The sequence below is a fragment of the Sciurus carolinensis genome, chromosome 14, assembly GCF_902686445.1.
Source record: "Sciurus carolinensis chromosome 14, mSciCar1.2, whole genome shotgun sequence".
Taxonomy (NCBI): Eukaryota; Metazoa; Chordata; class Mammalia; order Rodentia; family Sciuridae; genus Sciurus; species Sciurus carolinensis.
The window spans coordinates 52,236,280-52,261,370 of record NC_062226.1 but is presented as its reverse complement, the minus strand read 5'-3'; the positions used below and the strand labels follow the sequence as shown (position 1 = coordinate 52,261,370).

The following is a 25,091-nucleotide window of genomic DNA, read 5'->3' as shown; positions in this document are numbered from 1 at the left end:
TATGATTGTTGAGAAATTTAAGAGGGAGTTCCCTGTAATCTGGATTAAGGTGTGTGCTTCCTGGGAGAGTTTACATTTGGTTTTGAGAAAACTGATGTTGGATAGGGTGGTATTCCAATACTAACCCAAGACCATTTTAAAGTAATCATATACTGTCCACGTGGAGTGAATTGTGTCCCAGACCCTCAGGACTCCTGTTGTTAGAAACTCTGAAGGAGTTTATCCAAAGCCAAGCTGAGAAAGAGAAGCATCTTCACTGCTTCTCTATGTGGATCCAATTTGGATTTTGTTTGTTTGTTTGTTCATTTGTTTGTTTATTTGCTTGTTTGTGTCATCCCCCCTCTTTTATTCTTGATGCTGGGACCTCCTGTACACTGGGTGGGTAAGTGATCTACCACTGAGCTCTAACCCTAGCCTCCTCTCCCTTTTTTTAAAGAAACCATTTTTAGAGCAACAAAATTGAACAAAAAGTGCAAAAAGTTCCCAAATACCCATTGTCTACTGCATGCACAGCCTTCCTCATTAGCATTATCCCCCTCCAGAGTAGTATAATTGCTATCATCAATGAACCTACATTGACACATCATTATTACCCAAAGTGCAGAGTTTATATTAGGATTCACTCTTCTGTTTTATATTCTGTAGGTTTAGACAAATGTATAATGATATGTAGTCACCATTGTAGTATCATACACAAGAGTTCCACTGCCCTGAAAATCCTCTGCGCTCCTCCTGTTCGTCCACATCTTCCCCTTAATTCCTGTCAACCACCAGTCTTTTTACCGTCTCCATAGTTTGGGCTTTTAGAGGAGTTGAGTGTTTTTTCTTTTCCTACTTTACTTCTTTCCCTAAGGATTTTGCCTTAGAGTATTCACATTATGAGAAGATCTCAAACCTCTTCCATAACTAGAAGATAGACTTCACTCCTTCTTCCCTGCTCTTGCTGTTAAAATGGAAAATTCTGAGCCTCCAGGAACCAGCAGATGTCTGTAGAATCAACTTCTATCCACCTCCTCTCTAGATTTGTGCACTTAACAATTTTTAAGGTTTTGATTTTTTACTGAAATCTCCTTCTTTTTAGTTTTCTGTAGTTGGAGGTTTCCTCAGAGTATCTAGTCCTACATATTGTCACAAATGCAAGTCCCTTAATTCATTCTTTGACAGATGTTATTTAGTATCCATTTCATGTCAGGCTTAGGATATGACACAGTCTTTCATGTTTTCATGGTTTTGGAAGGGAAAGAAAACCACAAAATGTATTAAGTCCACAAAGGTATGCACAGGGTGTTATGGTATCTCAAAGAGAGTTTCTTCATATGGTCTACAAATAGGGAATTTTCAGAGAAAACCAAGTAGTGACACTAGAACAGTGAAGGAGTCAGGTGAATACGAAAAGTCACACCAGATAATTCAGCCAGAAAAGGAAACCATTGAGGGAAAGGCAAATATTCCCATGTAAAGTATGGGATGGATAAAGAGAAAATTGGAGAAGTGAGGTTAGAAAATGGGCAAAACTAGGTTAGCTCGCCATAGAAACTCCCTGAGGTATTTGTTGTGTAGAACACAATATGTAAAGGATAAAATAAACAGAGGCTGCTCAAGTGTCAGGATCTGAAGGTAATAATACTGATGACTTGCAGGATGATAATAGTTTTTGCATTTCTTTTCTTTTGCTACCTTGTCCAGCTTCCACTTAAAAGGAGACGAAATAGGAAGGAAAAAAGCCTTTGTTCAAAGCTAATCCTCCAACTTTGAGTTGTCTGCCACTTTGTCTATAATTCTGTCATTAAAATCAAGCTTGGCTTTCATTGGTCTCAGCATCTTTCTTCATCCTTTAAATTTTAGGCATCATGTGAAGGCAAGGATGGTCATTGACTTTTTACTATAGCCTAGAACTTGATAAGAGTCTCTGAGGTTTTTGAACATATGCAAAATGTTAAGTTATTGAGCATGATTAAGTGGAAAGCATTATTAATCATACAAACCTTACTTTAGATGTGTTTAATCAGTTTGCTTTACCTAAGTGCAGACTACTCAAGGAAATGGAACTTTTATAGGAAAAGGAAAGGAAAATTAACTGTGGAGCATAATATTCTTCAAGATGAGGCTGGTGGTGCTAAGAAGCCATGCTTTAAGTTTCAAAGGACAACCTAAAAACACTGGGTTTTAGAGGTCATAAAATATATTTCCCTAATTCGTTTTAGTTTCTTAAAATATGTCCACACTCCAAGATCAACAAACTAAGAAGTATGAGCACATATGAACAAAGTTGAATGTTGTCATCCATTAAACTTATAACCCGGTAAATTTGGCACATGATATTGTTTGATTAGACTCATATGTTAAGACATGCATATAAGTCACTTTAATTAAACATATTTAAACAACAAAATTAAGTAGTTCTACAGGCAGCAAGGCATGGTTTCTAACATTTAGTTTGGAAAGTTGTTGTTATCATACCTATGATGAAGCTTTCAGAAATGTGAGGATTCTTCTTTTACAGGATGATTTCATGTGGTATTAACCATAAGGTTGGGTGTTTACAGTAGGAATTCTGACCTAGAAATTGGAAGGGGACCAGGGAAGGAAGAGAGAGTAGATCATTAAACTCTTTGTCATTTGGCCCACAGTAATCCTACCTCTTTCCTTCCTTCCAAAGACAGTAAGGAAAGACCCAGTTAATCTTCACTGGTGTCCTGTAACAGTGTGAGAACACCTTGCTTCCTCTCTTTAGAAAGTATCACACAAAAGAGCACCTGACTCTTGCCAGGAGCACTTGTGTTAAACACCAAGCATAGTCTACTACCTAGAGAGGAATTTGGGCAAGAGGGAGACCCTGTTTCATTCCACTGATTGAAGAATAGATATCTTTCTCCATAGATTAAGGCCTTCTTCAGTGAACTGATTTAAAAGTGATAGTAATTCAAATGGTTTTGCAGAAATTGACCCAGGTTAGCCAGACATGGTGGCACACACCTGTAATCCCAAGCAGCTCAGGAGACTGAGGCAGGAGAATTGTAAGTTCAAAGTCAGCCTCAGCAACTTAGTAAGACCCTGTCTCAAAATAAAAAATAAAAAGGGTTGGGTATGTGGCTGGCTCAGTGGTTAAGCACCCTGTTCAAAAAAAAAAAAAAAGAAAGAAAAGAAAGAAAATAAAAGAAAGAATTTGACCCAGATTAACATTAAATTACGTGCTACAAAAATGTTACCAAAGGTGTGCACAGAGGTATTACAAGTCATTCATCGTGCTGTTACACACCTCCAAAAAAGAAGCATCGTATATACAGGGCCAGGAAAAGAGATTGTCAAGATTCAGCAAGAACCAGAAAGAAGCCTTCAGGCCACATCAGGTGGCTCGTTAAAAATTAGGAAGGAGAGAAAGTGATGAGAGAATTTTGGAGTCATCTCCAAATTGTCCAACATGGCATTTATCTTTGTTTTTGTTTTTTACTTCAAAGAAATATTTTTATTTGATCCTTACAAAGTCAACAATTCTACACTTAAGTTAAAAATATACACTAGCTAATATAGCTAATGACTTTTCAGTATTTATCTGGATCGGGCTAGACCATGCCTTTTTCTGTTTTCTCTTTTAAGTGACTGACATAAGAACTACATGTTCTTCAGTTTCCATATTTGTGTTCCTTAGTAAATCTCTAAAGCCTGTCCTTTCCCACTTGTGCATAAACATAAAGAACTTGTTTTGTAACACAACTGAGCAGCAGTGACAGTATTCATATGCTAACTTGTCTCACTCTACCTTCCCTTCCTGGGACCTGACTTTCCACTGCAAATATTTTGTTAAATGCAGTCTGAGAACACAATGCTGTATAATTGTGTGCTTATAAAATGAAATGGTATGCCATGTAACAAAAAGACTACAAATTATCCCTTCAAATATGCTAATGTGGAGGGTAGAAGAACACTTTAGAATGTAATAAAAAATAGGAAAAAGTCAGAAATGCTGATTTAGGAAAAGATATTGCTAAATTGGAGCAAATTCAAAGAAAGGAACTAAAAATAATAAAAAGCCTCAAGGAATGAATATTTTCAAAATTGAGAGAATTTAAGAGTCTAACATGACAAACTATAACCAGTCTTACAAATACCTCTAGGGAATTAGATTCCAAAAGTCTGCATTGTTCAAAGGAGAAAAAATAAAAGCTCTGAAATAAAAACTACCCAAAGGAAAAAAAGTGAACTTTTAAAACTAAATGCTTTCAATATTTTTACTTAGATCAGCTCTCAAATGCCTGGAGACATTAAAAACTAGCCAGGCAAAGCATTTGTTTTCAGATAACAAGCTGCTATAATGGATCAAGTAGGGTGGGGTTTCTGATTATTATATCATACATTTTGTATCTCTAATGTCTGGACCTGAACACATTGAAACAGTATTAAAGCTGTTGAATATACCTGTAACCAGTGCTCATTGAAGTAGGCGCACAGTAGGGCACACCCAAACTTGAATACATTAGAGATCTATACTATTTTACAGGATCACAAAATTGTAAAGATATTTTATTGAGCATGAAGATGGTTCATGATTCATTTTCACAGGCGCTCATTTCCCTTGAATATACTACTCCCTCAAAGTATTAAGAGTTGGGAAGTGGGGGATTGGATAATGAAAACAAAATCTGTAAACGTTTTGTACCAGGAAAAAAAAAAAATAAAAGAACAAAAACAAGGAATTTTAAACTATAATATTCATGAAAGCATAGTGCACTGGGCCATTTAATATTGGCTTTGTAAAAAGTCTGTGAGTCTTTTCAAAAAGGAAAAAGGAGTCTTTACCTAGCATGGCACCACCCTCCAAATTCTACCACATTTTCTGTTCTTTGCACTCATAGTGATGTATTAGAGATTTAAATATTATGCTTTTGAAATATAATAGAATTGTATCCATACAGACTGTCTAGACAGGGCAGGGACTATGTCTGTTTAATTTCATTTTACATAGCAGTGAGCAGTCTTGCACAAATAAATGCTTTTGATGATGATGTTGATGTTAGCATAAGCAGGTGGCCAAAATTTGGGGAATAAAGCTTGTTACCTTAGCATTAGCACTTTATAGTGTATGCATATAACACTAAGTGTTTAATAAAACTTAAAAATGTCTGGCTATTTTTTGAGTAATAAATGATTTCAGCACACTTTATGTTTCTTAATATTGCCCAGTTAAATTTGTTTACATGGGTGAGGAAATATCAATCTGCCTATTCAGAGAGTAGGCAAAATTCCCTACCAAATTTTCCTAGTGTCTTAAATGTGTAAGTATTCTTGCAGCTTTATTTTCTTAAAAAGAAAGAATTAGACATTCCATAAATTAGAAAACTATCAAGATTTAAATTCCTGCAAGATTTAAGAAAACAAAATTGGAGTTTACACAATGAAAAGTGTGACCTCTATTTCATTTATTCAATGTGTTAGTCATTATTTCAACAAATATTTGAGTACTTGACATATAATAGCTAAAGCTGAAGTCCCTTCCCCTCCTGGAGATTATATTTTAGTGGGAGACTGACAATTAAAAAATTAAAAAAAAAAAAAAAAGGATTGTGAACTCAAAGCCAGCCTCAGCAACTTAGCAAGGTCCTATACATATCAGTGAGACCCTGTCTCTAAATAAACAACAAAAACAAGCATAATAATAAGTAAATTAAATGGTACAGTTGAAGGTGTTTCAGTGTTATGGGGTGGGGGACTGAGCAGGATAAAGAGGAATTGGTAGTGGGGGTGAGATACAATATTACGTAGATCAGGATAGGATGCAATGAGAAGGTGGTATTTGAGCAGAGACTTGAGGCGAGGTAATTAGTTACTCAGAATCTGGGCAAAGAGAATTCTAGAGGAGAAAGATAATGCATGTGTCCTAAAGGAAGAGTGTTCAGGAGGTGGCAGGGAATCCAGTGTGATGGCTGCCAAGTGAGTAAGTCAGTGGGAAGTGGTAGGCCAGAGGCAAAATGCGAGCCAGATCTTCACCTCTGACAGGAGGAGTTGAGCTTTAAATCTGAGTAAAGTGTGGAGTCGCCCACATGAGTTATAGCAGAAAGGTGACAAGATCTGCTTTAATAAGATTATTCTGGCTGCTGTGTTGACAGAAGTCTCCAGAGATCAGTTATGATCAGATTCTGTACTTTAGGAAATAGAATCAACACTTCTGGAAGGCCGTGTACTCAACGTGTGGATACTAGTCAACATCACTGGCATTGCCTGGGGACTTGCCGGGGACCAGTACCAGTACCCCTGGTCTACTGAACACCAGCTTGTGTTTAAGGAGCCTTCCAGGTGATTTTGATACACATTCAAACTTGAGAACCACTGCTCTAAGGTTTGGGGACCTAAAAACAATGGAGTTGTCATTGACTGGGATAGGGAAGGCTGCAGGGAGATCAGATTTGGTGGGGCTCAGGGTTGAGTCTGGGGTCGAGGTGAGTATATGAGGCCTTAGACAAACAGATGGCAAATAAACAATTGAGGGTAGAAGTCTAGAATACAGGAGAGGAGTCTGAGCTGGAAGTAGAAGTGGAAATCTTGGTTATGTTTCTAAAAACAAAATATTATACTGGATTGGGTTATGTCAATGGTAATTTACTATTTAGTGGTTTCATTTTAACTTTCAATGTAAGAAACAGATAGTCAAGTATTGGAACACAGGAAAGAGGCAGCCCAGCATTTATTTAAATATTCTAAGAAACGAAGAGCTTTAGAGAGCACTGTTCCATAGCCTCTATCCTCTTACTGTAGAAGAACTTTTTATGGTAAACTTTTCCTGTTTTACTATCATTAATTTGAAGATTCTAATATTTTAGGTTAAAATTTAGAACCAATAAGATTTTTCCAGTGTCACCAAATATGTGTAAATATCTATTTGTTTTATCATAAATCCTGATCCAGCATTATTGCAGGATAGTATATATACCTTACTAAGCAATTCTAATTTTGTTTTTGTTCATACTAATGTTTATGGAGGGTGAGTGATTAGCACAGTGTGCACAGTGGTATTACATTTAGTAGAACAATTTTAGCAGGGGGAAATGCAGTGAAAAGGTAGATTTTTTTTTTTTTTTCAGTGACTACATTGCATATGTTTGGTCATCTGGATATAATTTCCAGTGTTTTCTTGATACTATCAGGTATTAATATTGACTATAAATAAAACATAGAATCAGAATATGACCTTTATACCATGACACTCATTTAAGACATTAAATGAAGCAGCAAAATTAATAGACTACACCAGTTGTAGAATATTTAAGTACAGAGGTAAAGCGGAGGGATGTCCCTCTGAAAGAAAAATGTCTCCTTTAAAAAACAATGACAATTTTTAAACAGTCATGTTTCTCCTGACCCTGAATCCACATTCTGTATATTTTTTCAAAGCCATTTAAAGGTCTCTCATATGCTGCCACCTTAGCTGCTGAGACATAATCTTTTACATCTTGCCCAGTGAGTAAGTTCTGAGAAGCCTGACCCTCCTTTGTCCCACGGTGTAATCCGATCTACCTATCATCATCAGGGTACATCTGGGATCCATCTTATCTTTCCCACTAGCTAGCTGATTAACCAGAAAATGTTTTGAATTAGATTCATATATGGCAGAACTCCACTGACTGTATGAATTATAATGGGAGCAAATAAAAGGTCAGGTTTTATTTTTGTGTTTTTAAAGAAGAAAGCTCAGACACAGTTAAGATTAAGTGCTTAAAAATTGGAGAGAAAAGCTGTTATATTAAATTGCTGAATGGTAATTCATGGGATCATCTATTACAAAGAAAATATATCTCCACAGAGTAAGGAAGTCCTAGCCCAGTGACCTGATGAGAGCTGTCAAGCCACAGGCGTGTGACAGCGTATGAGTCCAGAGGGGAAATGCCTTCGATTGCTTTCTCTTGCTACATTTCTCCTTCAGGTCTTTCTGGAGATGTGTGAGAGGTTCCGTTTCCCCTTCCTGTACCCTGTTTTTGCCAGGTTCGAGGTGAGGGGCAGGATGTTTTCAGTAGCTTTGTCTTTGTCATTATGTACCAAGTTCAACGTAAGAATATATAAATCATAATTCATTTATTTTCTTCTTCATTTTAGCTATCTCAGTTGAAAGCTTATTATTCCCACCATTAACATTATATGAGAGCAGAAATCTCACATTGTATATATTCGGTATCTTCTGCATTCGCTAAACACAAAGGACAGTCATTCTGTGGCATAACTGTGACGTGTGCTATAAAGCATCTCCAGAAGCTAATGTTTCAAAGATGATATCCAGAAAAAAGTATCAAGTATTTTTCACAGTAGTTAGGGCATTCATTTCTAGACCTGACTTTCAGAAGGTTCTGGGATTATGCTGGTTTAATGGACCAAATTATAATTAAAAACTAAAAACTTCATAGATGGTAAGTCTCTACAAATAACAGTTATTCTGCTGCTGCTGCTGTTGTTGTTGTTGTTTTATTAGGACACTTGTGGGACAAGAAGCTACAATGTCTCTTCTTGAGTTTCCATTCCTACACCTGGAAAATCTCAGATTATTAGGGGTTCAATAAATGTCTTGAACTATGCTTGAGAAGTTTTGGGCTCAAACAGAGAATGTTTTGCCAAATCCTTCTTCCCTTAATTTTTAAGCACGTGTATTTCAAGGGAAATTCAATTCATATGTTTCTGATTCATTTACACTTAAATCATCAAAATGTTATTTTGTAAGAGCAATTTGATGTCCAAGAAGCTTTCTGAACCTGTTTTATAAGTTCTGTTAAGTCCTTTGCTTAACACAGGAAGTTGCATTTTGCAGAGTACAAATAAACTCATTACAGAGGTTCAAGTTCAGGTTTCAACTCTGAACTCCAGGTTTCAAGTGCATTTATAATTTAGCAAACTATATCTTCCCAGCCCTATAAATATATGAGCAGAAGGAGACACAGTAGTGATAAAAGTAATAGTGTTCTTGATCATTATTATTCTCAGAGAGATTTTCTACTTACGAAAAATCATAAAACCTATCATAGGTGTTCTTATTAACATTATGAGCAAGTGAATTGCAAACAGGAACACTTCTCTGCAAGCCAATTCTCTGTATATTTAAATATGTTTACTGATTTGGTCACAGAAAAGAAAACAAAGGTCTTAACATTTTTACTTTTTTAATTTTTTTTAAATAGTTTTACCTTTGACTGCCTTTAAGTCTTCTTTAGGAAAGGTGGGATGAATCAACACCTTTTGTTGAATAGGAGGGACTCAGGAGATTGTAAGATTTTGTCTGTACTAAGATGAGGTAGCATTCATCAATTAAAAACTCAATTAGTAGACTTCTTTTGGAATAGTAAAAATGAAGAAAATTACCTGTAGCTCATATTAATACATCACTTAATTATATCTTATCCTTTTTACTTTAAGGCAAAAGTGATTCAGCCTGACTCTGGAATTCCTTTTTAACTGGTTCACTTGTATTTATAGAAAAAAAAAGAAGCAAAGATAATTATGAAAGGGATTGTTTGAGACTATTTCAAACAATTTCTTCAATGTTTATTGAGTGCACTTCAGTATTTCTTCTACACAATTATTGAATGACTCCTAGGATGACAGATATTATGCAAAAGAAAAGACTTGATTTAAACATTATTAATTAAATTATCAGTTTAACTGTGGAAGTTTCAATGTAGTGACCACCAGGGAAATTTGTGGACCAGGTAAAGCTAGGTTTATTAATCCTGCTTAGCAAAGGGAAGACTCTGTTTTTGTCTCAGATGGGATTTAGAGAAGTGCATATGCATAGTTTGGGGGCTATGTTAGTAATAGGGCTGTTTTAGGGTAGAAGTTAGTAAGTGAAGTCTAGGCAGATTTTGGTAGAATTTGTAACCTAAGTGATTTTTTTTTTTAATATGAATCCACAAAGAATTCGTGTTAATTCAAGTTTGTGCTCTTATCTTGGAAAGTATGGTCTGAAAGGAGCTGATATCAAAACACTGAAATTTAGTTTGTGCTCCCTGCCATGGTTTGGTGTGATTGCCCTGTTTTGTGTTTCCTAGCTTAATTTTGCAGATTTTTTGGTTTTTGTTTCATTTTTCACAATAAACAAGTAAATATCTTGTATAATACATGCATATCTACTATTTATTTGTTTTTGGGTCTTTAAAAAATTTAAGTATCATTTAAGAAATTCATAAGCAGTGAATTCTAATTAAACTTTTCAGTTAATATTCAAAATCTCTAAAGCCTTAATTGAGTACCTATGCATCTATACCTTTATTGTTCAGATTGTTCTTTTCCTTTACTACTATGTTTTATTCACTTTAAGAACACATACAACACTAACAGTAGAATGTCTTTGAGATTTTATATTGTATTTTGAACCATTTCATGTTCATCCTAAATAAGTATCTAATTGTTTATATCCTACCTATTATTACCTGGAAAGAATTTGTGCTTCCCAGACTATCAGAACCTTATGTGCTACTTAATGAGTTTTGGAAGAGTCAAAATTTCCATTTTATAAAATAAAGAACAATGTTGTTCTCTGAATACTGATGCGAATGTAAAGAGATTTGCAGAGAAAGAGATCTTGTTAAGAGAACTGTAGCTCAGTGATAGAGCGCTTGCCTATCATGTGTGAGGCACTGGGTTTGATTCTCAACACCACATATAAATAAATGAATAAAATAAAAGTTCATCAACATCTGAAAAATATTTTTAAAAATGATAATGTAGTGACTGGGAAGTATGAACCATCACATGCAAATCCTTTAGAACAAAAAAAATTATTTAAGAAGCTTCTCTATGCCTGGATAGTCTAAAATCTTTACCATAAGTATCATTCTGGAGACATATAGAATAAAATATAGTTGTCAAAAAAACCTTTCCAAAGAATACACAATCTTTGCCTTTTTAAGACAAAAATCTTATCTGCTTTCACTGAGGTTTATCATTTATCAGATAATAGCCATTGTTACTCATGGTTTCACATTTTCAATTGCCCTCTATGAAATATGTATTTAGGAGATTCTTATTTTCCATTAATCCCTGCCAATATCATTTAAAATTTAAATTGAGAGACTCTCTAAGTTCTCTAACTCTCTCTTTCCTGTGGCTTCATTGAATAATCATAGGACTTGGTAGGCCAGCATAAGCTCATGACCCTCTCACAGTGACCTTGAGAACTGAGTAGCACTATTGACTCTGCTCTGGGCATGGGCAAAACCTGTCAGGGAGACCCACCTTATTGCTGCCATCTGAACAGGAAATCCATGCCCTATCCCCTCTGATATACTGCCTGAACCTAAAGCAATTTATGTATAAATGACCATCTCTATTGTGTTCCCCAAGATTCATTCTAGATATTATGTAGCTTCAATGCTAGAATAAAATGCCAAGCAACACCCAAAGAAATTTTTGAATGAAATTATCATAAGTTTTTGCTGCTAGTTATTACAATAAAGAATCACCCTAGCTTTCAGTGTCTGGACCAAAGGGGACAAAGACGCTTTCAGCTAATTCCAGGTTCCACTTAAGGCACAAGGAAATCAAAATGCTATTGATGTGGAAGCATTCATGGACCAATGGACTTTTGTCAGAAAATGCATTTGGAGATGTTTACTTTCCCCACCAATATCAACCAAAATACCTACTTCAAACTGGTTGCTTTCTCATTTAACTTTAATTAGAAAATATATTTCCAGTAGATTTTTTTCTCAGGTTTTTTTATTTTGATCGCCAAATAATCATAACCTGATATGGGCGAGACCATGGGTAATGACAAGGGCATTTGCTTTGTTTTCTACAACTTCAGCAAACCACATAGTTGTTCCAGTTATCTGTTTGGGGTCATCCCCTTTACTTGTGTTTGCTCCTCTCCTTCTTCTGCAGGACTGCCCACCAGAAGCAGGTGATTTCCGAGCTCAGCAATGTTCTGCTCATAATGATGTCAAGCACCATGGCCAGTTTTATGAATGGCTTCCTGTGTCTAATGACCCTGACAACCCCTGTTCACTGAAGTGTCAAGCCAAAGGAACAACCCTGGTTGTTGAACTAGCACCGAAGGTGTTAGATGGAACTCGTTGCTATACTGAATCTTTGGATATGTGCATCAGTGGTTTATGTCAGGTAAGTGCTGAATTCTTTCCATTTAATTTGTGTGAACGATTCTGGTGTCTTTGTTCTTGCATGGTTCCACTATCTGAATCATTTAATATTACCCTCTAGAGTTTATATATCTCTCTTTAGAAAATGGAGATTTAATTTCAGTGAAAAGTTCAAGTGTTATATTTTGTATTGGTTATCCCCAAAGTTGTGTGTGTGTGTGTGTGTGTGTGTGTGTGTGTGTGTGTGTGTATGTGTGTCTGTGTATGTGTATTCAGAAGCATCATCTTTGATTTACTTTGAGCTTCATAACAGCTCTAATTTTTTAAAGTTACTCTAAAACTCCAAGTCAAATATAAGAGAACTCGTAGCTTCTTCACTATAATTCCAAATGTATTAAGAAGTCAGATTCCAGGGAAATTCCAGGGAAAGGCATGGTAGTGTAAGCTAGGTTGAGTTTCAGCCAGATTACTCTTTATAACAGGATATCAAGGAGTTCTATTTCCTGGTATCAGTTCATCAGTGTCTACTCTGGAGAGTGAGACTGCAAAGGATTAGTAAGTTTGTACATACTAACCATCTTTATTTTAAGGTCTACCCTTTAGATTGTGATGATACATCTCGTTTTTGGAGTAAGCAATTTTTCTCTGTGCTATTATTGACCATATACTTTTATATTTCACAAAGTAGACATTTTAAAGAATATTTGCTTTTCCCAAGACTATATTGATTAAAATTTTGTCTTCAGAATCTGTAATATCACAACTAGCAATATAAAAAAATGTAAAATATGTTTCAGTAATTTGTTTTAAATTCTGTTTATTTAAAACTGAAATCCACATTCTGATGTAAAACAAAAAAAACTAGTACAAATTACTCAAGAGATGTGAGACATCATGTACATTGTATATATGAGGGGAACAGATATACTAAGTCGTTGTAATAATCAGAAGACAGGGAAACTAGCAAGTCCAAGGATTTATAAGCTATGAGAATAGAGATGATGTATATATATCTGAAGTTTTCTTTATGTATAAAATATTTGAATTTCAAGTATAAATTTGAATACAGAATTTTACTACTTTAAAACTGGAGAGGGCTTTAGAGATTATCTAATCAATACCTTAAAATATATTTGAACAATACTATTTGTGATCTTTTACAAATATTTGTAAAAATTATCTGTGATTATTTATAAATATCCTCCTTTAGGATCCTTGGTGAGATTAAAATGAACTGATGGCATCTGCAAAAGGTTCACCACAGGGTAGAATTATAAAGCACATAGAAACAGAAAAAGGACTATGTTTTAGGGAATGGAAAATAAAAGAATAACAATTCCTAGTGTATGCACTCTGAGTAAAGCAAGGAAGATTTTCATTTTGTAAGTGGAAAAAAAAAAAACAAAACAAAGATGAGAAATTTGCATGATCCTCTGAAAGTTATATGGTTGGTCATGGCAGGAATAGGACTAAATTCCAGGTCTTCTAATACCCAGTTCAATGTTGTTTCTATTATATTACATTGTCGAATGAACCAAAATAAATAAGACAGGTCAGCAAATTAGGTTTCATTTGTTTCTGTTGCGTGGGAACTCAACGTGGCATGTTTTTTTTCCTGAACTACTCCTGCCAGCTGGCCGCATGTGCCTTGGCAAGTGAAGGAAAATCCTTTCTCAGCAGCTAAAAAATAAATTTTATACATAGTAAATATGAGGCAGGCGATGGTGCTAGACTTTGGATTACAAGTATAAGGATGCCTCTTTAACTTAGATTTGTGAGGTAGTGACTGGTTAGATTTGGGGGCAAATGTAAATTATACTATATTAAAAAAGAATTGTGACTTATACAGAGAAATTATGCCGGGGTATTTATTTTCTTCATTTATTTGTCTTATAAGAGACAATAGTATGGGAAGGTGATGGAAAAACTCAGGCTGCATTTGAATGCTAACAGGTAATTTAATTTTGCTGGAGACCATACTAACCCCCAGGTTCACGGTGAAGAGAGTGATAGTTTGGGAGAAAATCATGGGGGATTGAGTTGCAAAAGGACTATAGTAAACAGTGGGAGGCCAAGGAAGGGTATTAGTGGTGTAAAGATACAGTCAGGTCTCTTTAGAAAGATGACTATAGCCAAAATTGTATGAACCCAGGATGCAAGGAGACTCACTGAAACAGACTCTTGTAGCAACCTAGGTGAGGAGAAGTACCAGCCCAGCCCAGGGCAAGACAGCAGGAACAGAAAGGAAACTGAGTCTAAAACTGAAGCTTTTAGTTTGATTGTAACTAGGGCAGAGGGTACTCAAGGCATCAAAAACTATAACTTAGTATGAATTTATAGGGGTGTTATTTTGGATCCTTCCTACCCTGAGCACCACAACCTGTGTTTTCTTGATTAAATTCTACCAGAATTTTCCAAAATGAGTGGAAGGATAGAGGAGAACAAGATAACAAAAAAGTAAAGAAGGAATATATAAAGGCAGTAGTACTTCAGAATTATAAGGGTGAAGTTAATAAAAAAGAAAAAAAAAAAAAAAACAGCATTCGCAGCTACTGCAAAAGAGTTTAAATGTATAATTCCAGTCTACTCATAGAATAATCTTTCATTTATGTTGCATCTCTTTATTGATTATCAGTATTTCAGTCTTTGGTAAGAAACATTAAGAAATAAATTTTCGCCTTTTAAAAAAATATAGTCAGGAATCTTAATACTGATGCAATGATGCAGTTTTTTTTTTATGAAAAAACGTTCACCATCTTTATTTTTTTTATGATGCAGTTTTTATAAACCAGTTCTTCCAGTTTCCTGAAAAAAAAAATTGTTTCCCAACACCATTTTCCCTTATCTTCTTTTTCTGCCCTATTGATTAATGATTATTAACTTTTTCCTCTGGTTTTATTTTTGTCTTATTATAATTTGTTGTAAGCTGTTTTAAATACTTTTAATCCTAGGCAGATACAAATTATAAACTGTAAAGAAGCAAATATTTGGATTTAGACATAGTCTTGCCTTGATAGAAAATGACAGCGTAGCTATAGAGTTGTCATTCATAAATACAAATTTATTTCAATTATATCTGTTTAATACCCTTTTTTTTAATGGGAGAGGGTACCAGGGATTGAGCTCAGGGGCACTCGACCACTGAGCCACATCTCCAACCCTGTTTTGTATTTTATTTAGAGACAGGGTCTCACTGAGTTGCTTAGCACCTCGCTTTTGCTGAAGCTAACTTTGAACTTTCCATCCTCCTGCCTCAGCCTCCTGAGTCACTGGTGCACCACCACATCTGGCTGCTTAATACTCTTCTAACAGTACTTCCTCAATACATCCTTCTTCAACTCTTTAATACAAGTATGCAGTTCCAAGCTTCTTAGAGCCAAATGATTCCCCAGCACATTAACAGATGGAGATATTTCATGAAGGAGAAAACTGAGACTATCACAAATAAATTATCTGTATTTGCTATAAATTTGTGTAAGGAAAATTCTAGAATCTTTGTTATTTATAATGTGTACCTATTTCTTAGTAATAATAGAACATCATTCTAGATAGTAACTCCATAGTGGCAGCAGTATTGATGATAGCTTCCATTTTTGAGAGACTACCAGATCTAGGTACTACACATATTATTTTTCAAATATTTACAATCTACATGTCAGATATCACTGTCTTTATTTCATAGATGCAGAAATTGAAGCTCAGGTGATCATATGACTTGCCCAGGGATACCCAGTTCTGTCTAAACCCCTCCCTTCATATGAGTCCAGGTAGACAGAGGCAAGTACCATTGATAGTGGTACCCAAATTTGCCTATAGACCAGAATCACCCAGAGAATTCTTATAAGACAAAACTCCTAGGCCCCGTTCTCCAGAATTCAAACTTATTTGTTCTATATATTTAAAACACTTATGATTCTATTGTGAGGCCCAGTTCTTGAACTGCTTATTGATGGAAAACAGGTAGGATTCAAAGTCAAAAGACATGAGGTGGAATCTGACTCTTTAACAAACAGAATAATCTTGGTCAAGTTGCCTTATCACCTTAAACTCTATTTTTTTTTTAATCTGTGGAAAACGAGATTGTTTTGCAGATCATAGAGCTTCAAAGTGATAAAGTTAACATGAAAATGTTTAACAAATTATAAAGAGCTGTGGAAATGTAGAAGATCCTGAAACGTTTGAGTTGGAAAATAGAATAGTGGTTCTTTGTACAGTCTATCATAACCCTGTAACATTTCCCCTCCAAAATGTTTATAATTGAGATAACATAACCAACTTTTAACTGGTTAGGTGAGGACATTAAAAAAAAATAAATAAAGAACGGGACAGGAGTGTATTTCAGTGGTAGGGCATCTGCCTAGCACTCACAAAATCCTGAACTTGACCCCCAGAACCACTCCAACACAAACACACGGATGGAAAGAGATCCTCTACCATTTCACTGTCATTATTTTACAATTAAAATGTTAAAATGTTAATAACAAAAAGATAATAAGACCCTAATTTCAGACTAAAGAACACTTCTTTAACTGAATATGGTTTGCCTTATGAGAAAGTTACTACCCTATACTTTACTTTTTCTCCAGGACACAGATGTTGTCCCCAACAGTGCTTCACAGACAGATTTTGGAAAGCACTGTCTTTGGGAGCCTCTAGCCCAGCCCCGAGAAATATGGCTGCACTCAGTTGTGTGATTTTCCCAGGAGTTCATGGCTAGCCAATAGCAGACTGGAAGTCAGGGAGTGGTAATGTTTATCAACATTTAAAAAATATGCTCCCAACTTTTATCCTTCAGCATGTCCCACAGGTTAAGATTTTGTCCAGGTTTAATTCTGTCATTAATAACTTGAAAACCCTAGGTTTAGTGACTACCTTTTCAAACCACATTCTCCCTTTTCCCTCCCTCCCTCCTACAATTTAACAGTCATTCCCATGGGTTTATTGTGTTGGTGTCTCTTCTCATCTTACAGCTTAGTGTGGGAAACACTGGGATTTTTATTTGCTTATCATTTTAAACTAGATGAAGTTGGAGATAAGGTAGAAATAGGAGGCAATTGTCATAGTATAAACAGTTAAGGACAGAAGCATTGGAGTTATGCCCCCTCAATTGGAATCAAAGCTCCATCACACATCGGTGTATTGGAGCAAATTTCTAAGCCTCAGTTCCCTCACACAATGAGGATAGTAATCATAACTACCTGATAGATTGCTTTGAAGATTAAGTACTCAAATGCATTGAAAATGCTTACAATGAGCTTTATAAATACTAGCTATTCATATTAATAGTACTGAAATTATGTCTTGTCCTTGTCTTTTTCCTCCTTGTGGTCTTTTTGAGTGTATGGTTTAATATGGATATGCATATAAAAGGGAATACTGACTTCCCAATGAATGAACAGACCTATTAATTTCCTATTGCAACCATTTTTAGCTAATAGCTCCAGATTGTAACATTATCAACTCCTGATCCAGGGCAGTGAATTGCATCCTGTATGAAGTTAATGAGCCATCACAAATAGGATCAGCTCTATTAGTACTGCTGTTATTCATTTATTTTCATTATCCAAATCACCTCGTTTATATTTGTTGTAAAGCACAAAGCTGGTTTCTGTTTTAAATATTTTTTTAAAGAGTGGCATAAATACACAGATAGAACATGTGCTGCCTTTAAAAATAATGTTGAGGTTATTTTGAAAACAAATAAAGTACGTTTTATTTTCATAATTAATGGAATCCATCAGTTGATACCTAATATATGTGTATCAAAAGCAAAAGTGTGATTATAAATGAGCCTTTTCATAATGAATCAGCATATTTATAATATTGCTTATTGCTATTTCAGAAAATAAAGCATTTCAAACAGGAAAAGGAGAACTCCTTTTAAGTAATGCCTTATATAATATTGTTCTTAAATGGATAATACAGTAATGAAATAAACAATAACTGGGGTAAAGGAGTTTTGATATCTATACTTCACTCTGGCAACATTAAAATGAACCATACTCCCAACAAAGAAGTTCTTTTCATTTTTAATAATTCCTGTGGTGAGTAGTTTGAAATGAATGGAATGGAATGATTATTTCTCCATCTCTGTCTGTGACCTGAGTCACTAGTATCAAATGTCCACCAGTTATTCCAGAGGTGATGATGTCAGAAACAAGGAGTTGGCCGTTTTTTCTTCTGTGTTTTATAATCTCATTCCATGTGGAAGCATTGTGCTGCTTAAAATATTTCATGCATAGTCTCTTTTTCTCCCATCTACATGATACATTAAAGATAAAAGTAACTTCTCTTTGAATTCACTTACTTTCTGAATTTTGATTTTTTTGACTTTTTTTTTTTTTAGCAATCTGCTCTATGTTGTATAGTGAGGATTCAAAGTTTAATAAGCTCTCTTCCTTCAGGGATGATATGTTTGGAAGGCTTATCATGAAAAGTTCACTCGCTTGTTTTTTTTATTTATTCATTTAACCAATTTTTGCTTAGGAATTAATGGTATCTTATATACTGGAAATATACAAATGGACAGAAAAATAAAACAGTCCCTTCTACCCCAGAATTTATACTCAGAGGGGAGATATGACATGTACACAGGAAAGTATACTCTAGTCACTGTACTATATTTTCCTCACTGTAAATGGGATTCTCTTTCTACAGTGCAGATTTGACTTTTTTTTTTTTTTCATCTACTGAAATCATTTCAATGAAGGCATTATTTTGCATTCAGGGTCAAATAAAACCCAAATTTCTTTACATAGTAGCTTTTGTTCCTGGGCGATTTAAGACAATAGAAATTTGTTCTCTCACAATTCTGATAAAGTTCAAAATTCGAGTATCACCAGGCCATACATCCTCTGAGCTCTGGGTAGAATTTCTGCTTGCCTCTTCCTTGGTTCTGTTACTGGCCCTTGATCCATGGAGTTCCTTGCCTTCCTTGACTTTAGTCCCTGCCTCTGTGGCTACTTGGTCTTCTCCACTCTATGTCTCCCCCTTCTCCTTTAAGGACAGCAGATGGGATTGGATTAGAATCCACCTTAAGAGACATTAAGACATTGTTACATCTGTAAAACTTCATTATATCCGTAAAGATCCTATTTCTAAATATCATATTCACAAGTATCAGAGTTTCAGACTTTAACCTATCAGTTTTGGGGGAGAAGGACACAATTCCACCCATATCCTGCCCTTTTGTCCCCCAAATTCACGTCCTTCTCATGTGCAAAATATTCACCTGATCCTAACACGCACCCTTGCAAAGTTCTTAATTCATTCCAGCATCAACTCTAGTCCTAAAATACCATCTAAATATCATCAACTCCAAAAGTCCGAAATTTCATCATCTAACCAGTTACTGGTAAGACTTGGGTGTGGTCCTCTTGGTACACCAGTCCTCCCCGTCTGTGGACCTGTGAAACCAGAAAACAAGCTCTCAACTTCCAAAATACATTGATGAGACAGGCATAGGAAACGTTCCCACTCCAAAAGGAAGAAATAGGAAAGAAAAGGAGATCACAGGTCCCAAGCATAGCAGAACCCAGTTTGGCACATTCCATTCGATTCCAAGCCTTGAGAATAATTCTTGTGGCTGAATACTCTGTACTCTGTGCCTGCCAGGAAGTCAACCCTGCCCTCTCAGCCTGAGGAGGTCCTGGAAGCCCAGGGCTCTGCATCCATGCCTCTGTCCTCAGAGTCATTTGTCTTTCATTTTTGTCCTGTCTCTATTCATTTAATCCAAACTGGAAGCATTTCTCCTGTATAAAAGCCTCAGATATCATGTCAGTCTATCATGCAATTCACCAGGGTCCAAGTTATTAGACAAAAGGGTTCTCTACAGATCTTTCCTGAATAAGGATCTCTATTCATGTCTCCTGCTGAGATGGTTGATTGGGATCCATGAGTCATCACATAACTCATTTTTTTTTTAGCAAATGATTGTCTAGCACCACACTTGGCCCTGTTACCAGAGCACACTAACTGGACAAGTTGAAGATTTTTTAAATCGACAAGTACTGGGAATTTTTTTTTGCTTAAAGTTCACTCCTCAATTTATCTCTTTCCAATACATTTGCCATTCCTACACATTTCTATAATGAAGAGAAATCAGGCTGTACCTTCTATACTTTGCTTGTAAATCTATTCAGGTAAATGTTCAAGTGTATTGCTATAAATTCTACTTTCCACTCAACAGTGGAACATATTTCAGCCAGGTTCTCTGTCATTTTACAAAAAGGAAACACCTTTCCTCTAATGTCCAATAGCATGGTTCATAACTTCCTTCTAAGGTCTGTGATGGTTAATTTTTTGTGTCAACTTGACTAAATCAAGGGATGTCTGGATATCTGGTGAAGCGTTGCTTCCGGATAAGTCTGTGAGGAAATTTTCAGAGAAGATTAGAATGTGATTTGGTGGCCTGAGTAGAAGAGGTCTGCCCTCAATTTTTCTGATCAGCTGGTGCTATATTGAACAAAAAGTTGAAAGAAGGGTGATGTCCCCCAGTCCCTGTCTTTGTTTTGACTTGTAGCAGCATAACTCCAATCTCTGCCCCCCTATTCACCTGGACTCTCACTCCATGTCTGTGCATCTTTGTGTCTTTACATGGAATTCTCCTCCTGATGTCTTTTTCCTCTTTTTATAGAAATGTAAGTGATGTTGGACTAAGACCATCTAAATCAAATATAACCTTATCTTATTTTGATTACATCTTGTGTCCCTCTTTGCAAGTAAGGTCAGATTCATAGATACTAGTGACTGGTGCTTCAACACATATTTTACAGGGACACAGTCCAACCCATAATAGCACACATCCCTGTTTATATGTGTATAGTAAAATTATGTACATATAGCCAGGCACAGCAGTGCATGCCTGTAGTCCCAGCAACTTGGAGGTTGAGGCAGGAGGATCACAGCTTCAAAGCCAGCCTCAGCAACTTAGTGAGGGCCTAAGCAACTCAGCGAGACCCTGTCTCAAAGTAAAATAAAATAAAATAAAATAAAATAAAATAAAATAAAATAAAAGGGCTAGGGATGTGGCTCAGTGGTTAAGTGCCCTTTGGTTCAATCCCAGTCCAAAACACACACACACACACACACACACACACACACACATATACACATACACACCATATATATACCATGTATATATATATATATATATACATACATATATGTACATGCAATGTACATATATTCAGATATATCCATATTTGTATACTATGCAGGAGCCACAGTGAGAGCAGTACAGATGTATGATAAATAGGGAGAGATCTTTAACTGAGACATGGGTTCAGGGAATGCTCAGAGAAAGAGATGACTGAAAAGACCAAAACTAGGCCTAGAATTGAAGAAGGTGAAGAGATAGAGGGTTAAAGAGGTTGTCAGGGCTTATGTCATGGAAACATATGTAATTTATATTAGGAAGACTAGGGTTTTGTTGCATTGGGAGCAACATAGTACCATTGGAATAATTAAGCAGATGAACAATAAGGTAAGATGTATATTTTAGGAAGAATACCCTATCTGCATTGAGGGCAGTGGATTGGATGGGAGGAAATTAGTAGCATGATAAAGAGAAAAGGAATGATTTTGAGAACAGATTAGGAGATAAAATTCATAGACTTGGCGATAGGCAAAATGTCGAACAAGAGAAAGAATTGAGAGTTGACGATGATGCCAATGTTTCTATTTTGTGCAAAGTATGTTGCTAGTATTCATTGGAATGTAAAACACGGGAAAAGAATCAGATATTGATTTGGGCAATGAGAGAGGATGAGAAGATAATGCATGTACAGTGTAACATCTGCCATATAATATTCAGTAAATTTATACCTTTATTCTTCCTTCTTAACTGTTTTAGTCAGCTTTTTTGCTGCTGTGACTAAAAGATCTGACCAGAACAATTTTAGGAGGAGAAATTTATTTGAAGGCTCAGGGTTTCAGAGGTCTTAGTCCATAGGCTGCTGGCTTCATTCCTCTGGGTTCAAGGTGAGGCAGAATATCATGGTGGAAGAGTGTGGCAGAGGGAAGCAGCTCATATGAGATCAGGAAGCAGAGAGACTCCACTCACCAGATACAAACATATACCCACAACCACAGCCCAATCCCCACCTACTCTAGCCACACCCTACCACTTCAGTTACCACTCAGTTAATTCCTATGAGGGGATTAAATCACTGATTGGGTTAAGACTCTCACAACCAATCATTTCTCCTCTGAACCTTCTTACACTGTCTCACAAGTAAACTTCTGGGGGACACCTCACATCCAAACCATAATGTTAACTGTCTTCCCAGTTGGAAAGTTTGTTTCCACTAAGATTATATAATCACTGGTACATCCTGTACAACCATAGAAACAAAACGATGTACCCCATTTGTGCACAATGAATCAAAATGAAATCTGTACAAAATAAATAAATAAATAATTAATTTAAAAAAAATGTGTGTTGGATTAGTCTTTCTTATGACCAGTTAGGTAACAGGTCAACTTAAATGTTTGTGTTTCTTTCATGAAAAACTGAAGTCCAAGTAGTGTAGAATGTTTTGAAGATCCTAAAAATATCTTCTCTATTTGAATAATTAATGGATATAGAAAGTGGCATTCAATAGAGACTCATTCATCACATAATAGTCCCTTTCTCTCTTCTCAGATGTCCTTTGCATATTCAGATATCAGCACTATTCATGGAAAGGATTCCTCTGCTGTATCACAAATTTTTTCAATCTTCATATTCAATTTGTGAAGTGGGAGAGTTTCTATGTCTTCCACAGAAAAACTTTTTAAAAAGTTATATCTATTTAATTTTTTTTCTTTCAAATTTAGCATAGACTCAGAAAAATAAAATCACTGATTTTGTTTTCAAAAAAGATTCAATAAAATAAAACAAAGCAATCTAATTTATAAAAATATTTCAAACTTTATCATTTTTGGTGTTGTGTGGTTCATAGAGTATACTCACACAAAAAACCTTGGGGGTTTTGTGCCAATTCTGTGTAAATTTTTTTCCATTTTATAAATGAGATTGAGGCTGATAGAAGGTCTTACAACTAGAAAGAGGCAAAGCTACAATTCAAATCCTATTACTTCTTCTCCAGGTAAAAAGATAATAATAAAGCATAGTATTAGTAAGCACATCTCTGTGTTAACAGAAGTATGAGTCTGCACCTTAGGTAGGGAACCAATGGTCTATGAATTCTGCATTCATTTTAGTTAATTAATACTCTTTTTAATTAATACTCTTGCCAAGATCTAGCAGCTTTCTTGGTTCATCCCAATAATGCTTTCTTTCATTTATAGTCATTTGGGCCACTTGTTTTTAGAAACACTGAATATACTCAAAATTATCTAATCCCCTTTAAGAGTTGGCAACTGTACCATCTACATGCTTTGTAGTTTCTAAGACCACTCTCACTTCTCAACACCAACTTCAAGTTTTAGGATCCCTAAAACCATCTTCAGGTTTGATAATTCCAAAGATTGATGAAGCTCATGGAAAGTTGTTGTACTAATGTTATACTCATATTAATCAGTCAAAAGATAGTGATTACACTCAGCCAAGGAAGAGGTGCATAGGCCAGGATCTAGGAGAGTTCCAAGTGCATGGCTCCCAGTTGTCCTCTCATAGAAGAGCTGTTGCATAATACTTCTCCCAGTTACAATGTGTAGCAGTATGCATGGGGCATTGCCAACCAGGGAAACTCACCTGAGTATTGGTGTCCAGAGTTTTTATTGATGTTTGGTCACATAGACATGGTTGATCACCTAAGTGGGTGACCTTAGTCTACAGCATTTCCAGAGGTCACACTGGTAGCGTGTGGTCCAAAACTCCCACCACAAATCACTTCGTTAGAATAAGACTATTTGGCATGGTCCAAGACCCTGACAAAGACATTCTTATTGATCACAATATGACAAAGGCTTGAGATTACCTCTCAAGGACTGAGGGCAAAGTTCAAACCATTCTTTGAGGAAGTTAATCATTTACTGCATAGTGACTTTTTAGAACTATTCATTCATTTAAAAAAATACTTGGGTCTTAGTATTTGTCACCAGGCTATGTGCTAGGGTATAGATAATAGTAAAAGGACTCAACCCCTCCCCATTATAATCAGAAATTTTTCTGATTCCCCGCCCCCAACTTACTATTTCTAACTTTGGAGAAGCATCTTATTACTGACAGGATATCATAAGGGTTAATGCAACATTCACCGCAAATAGCCTTTATGGGGATGTGTGTGGAGTGACTCTTGAAATGTGGTGCAGAATGATACAGCTGCTTTGGGAAGCAGTCCGGTAGTTCTGCAGAAAGTTGCATATAGTGTTACCCTATGAACCAGAAAAGCTACTCCTAGATATGTACCCAAGAGAATGAAATGTAAAAAAATTTAAAAACTACTTGTACTCAAATGTGTATAACAGCAGTAGTCATAATAGCAAAAAAAAAATTGGAAACAACCCAAATATCTATCAACTGACAAATGGACAAATAAAATGTAGCCTGACCATACAAAGGAATATTATTTCTAAACAAAAAAGAATGAAGTGCATGAAGTTTCATTAAGTACAATGATGAAACTTCAAACATACTAAGTGAAAGAAGTCAGTAACAAAGGCCACTGTCTTGGTCTGGTTTTGTTGCTATAACTAGATATCTGAGATTGTGTAATTTATAAGAATAGAGGTTTATTTAGCTTGTGGTTCTAGAAGCCAGGAAGCCCAAAAGTATAATGTTGGCATCTACTCAGCTTCTGGTGAGGGCCATCTTGCTGCATTGTAATGTGGCAAAAGCCATCCATCACATGATGAAAGAGAGCAAACATGGTAGCCCAGGTTTCTCTTCCATATATATGAAGCCACTAATACTGTCATAGGAACCCCACCTCCATGACTTTATCTAATCCCAATTACCTCCCAAAGACCCCACCTCCAAATACCAACAATATGTGAATTTGGGGATTAAGTTTTCTAACACATGAACTTTGGGGGAACACATTCAAACCTTACAAACCACATATTCTTTCATTC

The 25,091-nt window shown here is 35.8% G+C and overlaps 1 protein-coding gene across 2 annotated transcripts in view; it reads left to right on the top strand.

The window, feature by feature from the left end:
* Adamtsl1 (ADAMTS like 1) overlaps nucleotides 1-25,091 on the top strand; it is a 368,881-nt gene that overhangs the window by 71,707 nt on the left and 272,083 nt on the right. For both annotated transcript variants that reach the window (XM_047525412.1, XM_047525411.1), the window contains exon 4: nucleotides 11,857-12,093. In XM_047525412.1, coding sequence (XP_047381368.1) covers nucleotides 11,857-12,093 — 237 coding nt within the window. The remainder of the gene's footprint in view (nucleotides 1-11,856; nucleotides 12,094-25,091) is intronic.